General features: G+C 31.3%; 1 protein-coding gene across 1 annotated transcript in view; it reads left to right on the top strand.

The window, feature by feature from the left end:
* LOC106465582 (signal recognition particle receptor subunit beta-like) overlaps positions 1-10,042 on the top strand; it is a 36,369-nt gene that overhangs the window by 8,050 nt on the left and 18,277 nt on the right. Inside the window, exons 2-5 of the mRNA XM_013925808.2 lie at positions 51-145; positions 1,654-1,728; positions 2,545-2,624; positions 6,263-6,322. Of these exons, the coding sequence (XP_013781262.1) occupies positions 51-145; positions 1,654-1,728; positions 2,545-2,624; positions 6,263-6,322 (310 nt within the window). The remainder of the gene's footprint in view (positions 1-50; positions 146-1,653; positions 1,729-2,544; positions 2,625-6,262; positions 6,323-10,042) is intronic.

Genomic DNA, 10,042 nt, shown 5'->3' with positions numbered 1-10,042 from the left:
CAAAATCTGCATATATAACATGTTAAATGTATTTTTAAATTTATTTATAGTACTATATTGGATTGTTGGAAGAAGAAGGAACTTGCAGAGAGGTGTTTTGATGGTGGGACTTTCTGGAGCAGGAAAAACTTTGCTTTTTTCAAGGGTAAACAACTCCCTGCTTGTAAACTTTTATAAAATGTGCTTATTTCAAACTGTTAACAGTTAAATAGAATTTTATGATGATTTTATAGACATGTTAATTGCAAATCAAAAGAGGTAATTATTTCTGTGGAAATAACTAGCTAGGCATCACTTATAATACTTGTGTACAATTTTAGTTTCCTTATCTAAGAAATGATATTGAATTACTGAGAAAGGTTCAGAGGAGAGCTACAGTGATGACTCCAGGAATGGAAGGATTATCTTACAGGTACAAGTTAAGATTATTCATCTTATTTTCCCTTGAAAAAAAGAAAGGTAAAAGGTGATGTTATTGAAGTTTACAAAATTGTCCAGGAGATTGATAGGATAAAAGTCTCTGATGTCTGTGAACTGAATTCTTAAGAGAACAGGATGAGTAGACACAAATTTAAGACTTGTAAAAGAGAGACTAGGCTCCATTTAAAACAGTTTTATTTATTTTCACTGGGTTGATGATTTATTGAATGAATAGCTATCAGTGATAGTGTAAGCCAGCACTTTACAGGACTTTAAGAGGGGAATAGATGATTTCCTTAAAGGTAAACAGTTAGTTTGAAGTTTTAATATTCCCAAGGATGAGTGACCACTTGAAGGCCCAAATGGTTTCTTGTTGTCTGTAGGTTCTGTATAATGTTAATATTATAAAAAAGCCAATAGTCTTAGTGTTCTGACTTCTATCCTGCATTAGTTGTAAACTGAAGCATCAGTGCATTATACAAGTTGAACTGCCAGCATCGTCAATTTTCCACTGATGAAAGAGTTGGATGCTGCCAAACCAAAATACTTAAATCTTGGTTTTTAAACTTAGTGTTTTGTAACCTTGTTTTTTCTTTAGTGGATGTGGGCTTAAATTAAATTAATTTTCATTTTGTTGCATCCTATAGTTTGTCAGAGAGCTTGAAGCAGCCATCAACTGTCTACTAATGAAATAAAATAATTTAACATTTCCTAAATTCATATTTATTATAGTGAGTAAAGAGTATCTGGTAATTTGTTATATCTTAAAATACATTCATGCTGGTTTATGAAGCTATAATTGCATGAAGAGACTTAAAAAATATTTGTTGAAATTTATGTAATTGGTATTAAAACTACATTGAAAGCATGGATACCGATTGAAGTCTCAATTGTGCTAGGATGTGTTGTAAACTTTGCCTAAAAAGTATGTAAATATTAGACATCTTCTCTTGGTATGCATATAAATACTCTTTCTAGGTACATATAAATATACACTAGATATCCTCTCTATTTATATGCATAAATACTAAATATATGTTTAAGCATAACATACATGTTCTAGGTACAGTAAGTGTACATTTTTTTCATTTTAATATTATCTCTTAGAAAAATATTTTAGTTGAAGTAAATCATACTTGTGTTTGGTAAATAATTTTTATTTGACAATAGCATAATTACATAATTTCTATAAATTTTGAGCAAAGTTAACACTGATATTGTTTTGGTTGCCAGCTGGTAGCATCCAAGAATGTGGAAACATATACTTCAATGAAGGAAAATTCCTCCTCTATCAAGGTTCCGAATAAGGTAGGTTTCACTAATTATTTATATATGAGATTCTAAACGTTTTGTCTTATAAGTATTGCTGTATTGGGAAGAGAAGCACTTATGATGAAATTACATGGTCTGGTCAGAAATGTAGCAAAATACAAAAAAGTGATCACTTTGAATGGGTCAGGTTAGTTATGATAAAAAAATATTCAGTAAAATCTGATCTTTTTTCGATATTTCCAAATGAATGAATTGCTAATACACTCAGACAGCAATATGGACTCGAAACCTTCAAGTTTCTTCAGGGCTTTAGAGAAATTGGATAAAAAATAAGGAAAGATCAACCTTGACATTTCATTTCTTACTACATACAAACAACATCTTGTGTTTTTTAGTTTTAAAACCACAAATCATGAGATTTGTGACTGCAGGCCTATTGTTCCTGGCAGTGTCATTGTCTTCAAGAATAAATAGCTGAAACTGAACTTGTACTAAAGGATACAATTGATATTTATTGTCTGGTTGATTCAAAATAATCATTTGGTGATTGTGAAAAGCAAACTGAAACTGCTAGTTTGTATCAATATGGTTTTTTAATGAAATTTTCTCTAATTTTGGTAATGCTAATGAAGAAAGAGATTCATAAAATTTACTAATTATTTGGCATTTAATATTATGAACTGAAAAGATAATGCTCTTATTTGTCTTGTGTGTATCAGAATCATTTATATATTCTTGAAAGGGATATGGTTTGTATGGAGATTTGATGATTGTTCATTAAGAGCAGCATATGATATACAAGTTTAAACTTTAATTAGAATAGTGAATTTTGAAAATTGTTCATCATACTAGGGTGTACTAAAGCTGATTGACCTGCCAGGAAATGAACGATTAAGAAGCAAGTATCTAGATGAATTCAAAAGCTGTGCCAGGTTAGTTTCTTTTTCTTTGTTCAACCTGAAAAGGTTCCATGTTGGGAGTGAAATTGTTTGTAAAATAAGAAATTCACTAAAATGGATATAGTATGTTTCATACATTCATAAAACGTAATAGGTTTGTTTGGGAATCGAAGTTTAATGATAAGAGTAGAACGATGGCAACAACAACAAATATTTGACACGTGTGTGTGTGCTGTAACAAATATATAATTCTGGAACATTTTGAAATGTGCATACTCCATATTCAGCAAGCTATATTGAACAAGTTAGAATATTAGATACAAAATTTATGTACATGCCAAAATGTTCAAGAATTAAATGTTTGTTGCCACTGTTCTACCCATTATCATAAAACTTAATAGACTTATATTCTGTTATACTTTTTCTTTTGTATGACTGAGAAAAAATGAGAGCTGTGATTTCATATTTTTTTATTAATTTATTGTATTAATTTGTAGATAAACTTTCAGTGTTTGGATGTTTTGTACTTTAACGTTTTTGAAACATTGCAAATTGTAATACTTGGTATAGAAATGGAACTTTTATACATTTCATCAAATTAAACATTTATTAAATTATCGGAAAATAATCTGCATAAGTCAGTAATTTGGCACTTCTATAGTCTATGACCTGCTTAAGTAACTTGAAATTTCTGTAGTAGGATGTCAAGTCAGTAATGACTAGCTAAAATAAGTATTTTGACACTTCTGTACTCAGGATGTCAATAATGATCTGCTTAAGTCAATAATTTAACATTTCTGTGATCAAGATATCAGTAATAACCTGCTTAAATCAGTAACTTGACTCTTCGTGAGTCAGGATGTCACTACCAGCCTGTTGGAGTAAGTAATGTGAAATTTTTGTAGTCAGGATATCAGTAATGATCTGCATAAGTCAATAACTCTTCTGTAGTGAGGATACTAGTAACCGCATACTTAAGTCGGTAATTTGACTCTTCTTGAGTCAGGATGTTACTACCAACCTGTTGGAGTAAGTAATGTGAAATTTTTATAGTCAGGATATTATTAATGACCTGCATAAGTCAATAACTCTTTTGTGGTGAGGATACTAGTAACAGCGTTCGTAAGTCGCTAACTTGACTCTTTTGAAGTTGGAATGGCATTCTTTTACAGCATTTTTCATTGGATTTTATTTTGAAAAACCATTAGAGAGAATTTTGAAAAATAAACCTTTTCTTGCCAATTTGCATTTCTGAAAATTCAAAGCCATTATATACAAAGGTGATTGCCATTTCTCCCAATCTTTATTTTTTAATTCCTTTGGATATTCTGGTTTACAAAGTAATTTTAATTTTAAGAGATTCTTTCTCTTGCTTTTTAAAACAAAGAGTACATGGAAATTTAGTATTTACTACTGGTGTGTGTATCATCGTTTGTACTGAAAATTGGTCATTTTCGAGCCTCAACCATTTGCTTGATTAATATTTTGATGAGTGGCAGTTCCCTTGTTCTTGCATTAATTCATGGATTCATGCTCTGTCATCAGGTGCATCAGCATCTGCAATTGGCTATTTAGTGAGAGTGTCAACACAAGATAGTTCACTTTTGAATAGATGGCAGCACCTGTATGTCTAAGGGATTGCTTGAAATAATACCAGCAAAACTTAATGAGGAAGAATTAATGATAACAAGAAATTTACACAGAGAAGAAAACTGCTGTGTTCATCAAAGCCATAATATGCCAAAAAAAGAATTGTGATGTAATATTTCAAGCAAGGAAATAGCAGCATTAATTTGAAGAGAAAAGAAACTGATCAAACATGCTAAAATTTGCCCAAAGCATTTTTTGGAAAAGAATTATCACTTAAGTTTTGTGGGAAAGTACTTTGTTAATTCATTCCTTTAAAATAACACATCATGAACATTGATTGTTTAAAATTATATGCTACTCAGCATCAAATGTATCAGTGGTACTAATAAAGTGTATTAGAATATTGATTTAAGAATTTTCTACTGAAGAATAGTTTTAACTAAATTAAGTAATTCAGTCATACTTTACATAAAAATAGGTTATTTAATCATTTTGAAAGTGAAATTTATACTACTTAAATTCCTGATAATTCAGGATGTCATTAATAAATTCATATATTAAATAATATATAAAACACAGACATATTTCTTCATCAGACAAGGTTGGAAGGCTAACATGGATAATTTATCAATTTAACCAGTGTAGGTATTACACAGAAAATGGTTAACATACCATGACTGCTATTGTAGCAATAAAGACCATTATAGTTTACAGCGTAACTGTGCCAATAAATTTAATTAACTTGCTAATTTTTATCTTTAGAAAAGGCAATTCAAGATCACTGTCTTAATTTATTATGTCAGTTTGTTTTATATACCAACTTAAAAGTAGAAGAGTCTGTGAAGACTGAATTAGGCTACTACTTTAGTATGTGTAAGACATGGGTAATTGCATGGTATTTTGCCCATTTGTAGATGTTAAGCACAATCATAATAATTTAAACATTAACACTACCTTTCCAATAACTTTTTTTTATTTATTTATTGTTGTTTTAGTTCCTAACTGTCTTATCTGTAATTTTTTAATATCTTTTACTGTCAACTTGTTTGTAGTCTGTGTCACTGCAGTGATCTAGCTATGATTAATGAACAGTACAGACAGAGACATCTAATGAAACTTCAGGATGAAATTCACCTGTTAGAATGAAAAGAATCATTGCAGTGAATACTGAATCTCAGTGTCTATAACCAGACTAATTATGAAAAACAACTTGTTAAGAAAACATTCAATAATGTTCATCATATAGAAAAAAATTAATATTATTTTCAAAATCTGTGTAGCTGAATTATGGAAAATCTGTTATTAAACCAAAACAACTTTTATAACATAGAACTATTTTATAATAAATAGTTTGCTACCAATAACACAGGCCTGCGATAGTTTTATTGTCTTGAAATTTTTACATGTTCTACAGTAATTCCTGCACTTAATCAGAAAATATCCATTTTTCTCCATCATGTACAGATTTTTCACATAATTCAATTTTAGTTTTCAGACTAAAAGACATAGATTTTACACACAAAAAATCAGAATGAATGAGGATGCATATTTGTTTGAAATCAATGTTTTTCCTTATGCTTCAGTTTGTTTGTATTTTTTTAAACAAACATAATAATAAAAAGTGTTCATTGTGATAAACAAAATGATAATTTTAACTAAGTAAGTATTTTTTCTTCCCAATTTTTAACAAATCCTTACTTGATAGAAAAAAATTAATATTATAACCCAAACAACTTTTATGAAGTTTAACTTTACAGGCCTGAGTATTTGGTCATCAGTTGGTAATGTCTAACTAATCATCAGACATGACCTTTTACCAGTTCTCATCATTAGGCAATTACTGGAAAGTTTACACGTTGGACATATTTTTGTCAATTTTTGATTTTGTAAAGTGATAATTTTTTAAGAACCTTTTCATGATTCAGAGTTTTATTTTCAGGTAAATTTCACAAGATATGTAAAAAATGATTATATATAAAAAATCATTAAGTATCTTTCAACAGTACAGACAGAGTTGTTTCCATTTTTATACTTTGATATGCATTTCAGTAGTTTCTAAAATAAGGTTGTTTTTTTTCCAGGGGATTTATTTTCGTGATTGACAGTTTATCATTTTCAAGAGAAATAAGAGATGTTGCAGAGTAAGTAATAATAATAATAATAATAGTGTGGTGGTTTAAATTTTGTAGTTTCCTGCACACATTTTTTATAGAATTTACATATTTTCATTTACTATATTTTTTGTCATCTGTGCCTTGATTAAAAATATATTGCAAAAGAAGGCACAGATGACAAAAAATATAGTAAATGAAAATAATAATAATAATTGAATTAATCATAAAACACAAATGTATAAACATAGAGCATGTTTTTGGAAATGTCTCATCAGAAGAACAAAATTCTATAATCAGTAATCTACAGAAAGGAGAACAAATATAATTACAGAAACAGATATAAATAGCTAAATATTAATAAATATCCCCATATGTTCATGTTCATGTACTTTAAGATTGTGCTTAGTTTTGACAATATAGTAGCTGTATAGTAGAGCTGGGCAATAAGTGGTATTTGCTAACTGATTAATCAACAGGTTCATTAAAAAATAAATTTGTTTATTTGATTAGTACATGACCCTTACAACTCATGCAAGCAAAAAAAAAATCTTGCACTAATCTTCTATAAATCAAGTAAAATGACAATTAAATAATAAAAACACGTTATTCTTTGGGATGGGCAGAAAAATTCTTAAAAACATTGACAATTTCAAATGGGTTTCTTTTTATACAAGCAAAGCTCTTTGTAGTTGATTAAGAAGGAAAATATGAACTTTTTTCTTTATCAATTACACTAAATAAATGTCATAAAATGTCAATTCTGAAATATTTTTGAGTTAAAGTACTTTAACCCTTTCACTGCCAAATTTCCCTATGGAAAGTGGTCTACAGTGCCGGAATTTCTGGTGAAAAATGCCTATTTTGAAATGCATTATTTTAAAATCCCCAAATCACCCTAAAATGTACATATATGCACTGCAAATGTTAGAAAAGAACATTAAAACAATAAAAACGACATTTTAGAGGAAATATAGTTTTACTACCTTTTTTATTCTAACGTGTGAAATGCTTGACCATGTGGTACTTCGTGAAGCAGTCTGGAAGACACATGGGAAGGCATCGCTCATTCCCATCCTTACAATTCATGCATCCATGTCTGGTTTGCTTTGGATGTGTAGGGCTTTCACTGCACACTACACAGTTAAGCTTGTATTTAGGATCTGGATAAGCCATTGGAAAGTAATGCCCTATCAGTTGCTCCTCCCTATCCTCTGGGTTATCTATCAACCTCCTCCCTTTCCATCCAAATTTATTCAGAGGAATAGAAGCACAGAGTTTGATTGCCACCTTTTTCCTGAATGAATGTGGATCCATTTTTGAATTAGGGTTGGCAGTTGTGTACAGTATGAAGGAGTTGACTAGTGCTGCCTCTCTGATGAAGTTATAAATTGTGTGGTACCACTTTTTGCACTTGTGTCGATATGAGTAGCTGGTACATTTCTGGTCAAACAAGTCAACTCCTCCCATTTGAAACATTGTAATTGCAGGCCACATTTGGCTTTTTCATATCCCTAAATCCAAGCTCTGACTGCTTGGATCCAATTTGTTTTTGAGTTTAGCCATTATTATATTGTCAATAGGAAGTTGACCCTTGCAGTGTCATGCCAGGAGCAGACAAGCATATCATCCTTTCTGTAATAAACAGGATTATCACCTTTCTTCAGCTGTAACCTTGCTGGTCTAATTTCTTCTGGAAGTTCTCTTCCCTTCAATCTCACAGTTCCACAGGCATCAGTACCCTGTTCCTTGAGGGTTTCAAAGAGGCCAGGGCTGGAGTAGAAGTTATCAACATATAAATGGTGGCCGATGTTCAAGTATCCATTATTGCCCATCAGTTTCATAACAACATTATGACCCAAGCTTTACTCAGGAACCACAGGGTTGTTGTCTCTACCAGTATAAACATCCCAGTCTAACAGATAACCCAACTAGCTCTCACACAATGACCACAGTTTTATACTCCACCTTGTGGGTTTGTTCGGTGTGTACTGATGAAAGTATATTAATCCCTTGAACTTCCTCATCGATTCATCAATTGTAAGTTTATGATGTGGAATGTAATACTGCTTATACAGAGGCTTCACAATATTCATGAGAGGAGCAATTTTATACAAAGGATCATATCCTTCTTCTACACGTGGAACCCTTTGAGAATTTTCACAAAAATGAAGGAAAGAACTGATTAGCTGTAACTATTGCATGGCAGTATATCTGAATAACTAGAGGACTGGGCTATACCCCCAGTTGCCCAGTAGTCACTAATTCTTGGCTTGGAACACAATCCCATCATTATCTGCAAGCTTTGATTTTATCTGTTGTACACTCAACCCAATCATTGAAGTGAGAATTTTCAGGGATGTCTGCCGGAATATCAAAGGGCATAGGTGTTAATCATCTCACAAATAAGCACAAATGCTTCCTGAGGGACTGACAAGTAGAAATAATCTACAGGGTGGTTACTGTTGGGCAAAGGTGGAATCACAGGGCCAGGCCTTTTGGCATAAGCTGGGCAACAAATTGGGATATATTTGTCATAATCATCATCATCAGTGACCCACTCATGATCAGCATCAGCCACACCCCCTTGGCTACCATCATCATTATCATTGTCCCCATATGCTAGCTACATCATCTGTATTATCATTACTTACAGTATTATTAGTATCTGTGTCACTGTTTTCCCAATCATCATTGCCAAATTCACTCAATTCTGAGTCTGAATCTTGCATTATATCACCCAATACATCCTCTGTTGCAAGCCATTGTTTTTGTTTACGTTTACCTGTTAACATGGTTCCGGTCAGTGCTCTCAAATGGGGTCAAAAGTCAAGAATTTCACAAAAATAACACCCATGATTGAGGAAACTACACTAAGTTACATTGTGGTTGTCTAGAAACCGTGCAGGTGAGGCATGGAGTAAATTACAGACCGGTAAACTGAGCTATGTCAGGAATTTGACTTAAGTCGCGTTCGGCACTCTACCTGGAATTTGACTAAAGTTGCGTTCGGCACTCTATCTGGAATTTGACTAAAGTTGTGAACGTCAGTGAAAGGGTTAAATAGAGTTAGAATTAACATATAAAATTGCCTTAAAAATTTCTGGCAAAAATATATGAAAAGTTATAGGAAATCCTGTCTTCAGATATAATAACTTAGAAGTACGTTACATTGTTTATTCTAAACTTTTATACATGCAATGTAGTACAAAACCTGTAGTATCCTGAAAACACAATTAATAGTGTACTGTGGGTACATATAAATTTCCACTAGGCTACTGTACTGAAACTAATAATTTGTTGTTGATGAAAATAAACGTATTACTTTCTGACATTTTTAAGCAACAAGTTTCCATATAAAGTTCAAACTTTATTATCCTAAAAACATCACTAATAAAACGTATAAAGAAAAACATAAATAGTTTCAACTGTAGGCCTACACTATGTGTAAGTTGAATACTTCTTTCATTGTTTTGGAAGTAAAATTATTTTTCAACTCACATGTAAAAATTAATACGTCAGATTTTACTAATAGTACTAATGTTAATTTAACCCTATCTCTGTGGGTCTTTCTATGGTCATAGGTCAAAGACCATCTCATCACATTTGTAGACTCACATTCAAAATTTTATTGACTTACAATTTTATGATGTATGTCAATAAGTTTGGTATCAAAATGTAGATTATAATTCAAATTTTACTATTATACATTAGTTAATTTCTTCAATAAGAAAAATAAAAATCCTAAAT

The sequence above is a fragment of the Limulus polyphemus genome, unplaced genomic scaffold (assembly GCF_000517525.1).
Source record: "Limulus polyphemus unplaced genomic scaffold, Limulus_polyphemus-2.1.2 Scaffold1990, whole genome shotgun sequence".
NCBI classification, from domain to species: domain Eukaryota; kingdom Metazoa; phylum Arthropoda; class Merostomata; order Xiphosura; family Limulidae; genus Limulus; species Limulus polyphemus.
Note: the sequence above shows the minus strand (reverse complement) of the source record. Positions and strands in the feature narration are given on the sequence as shown.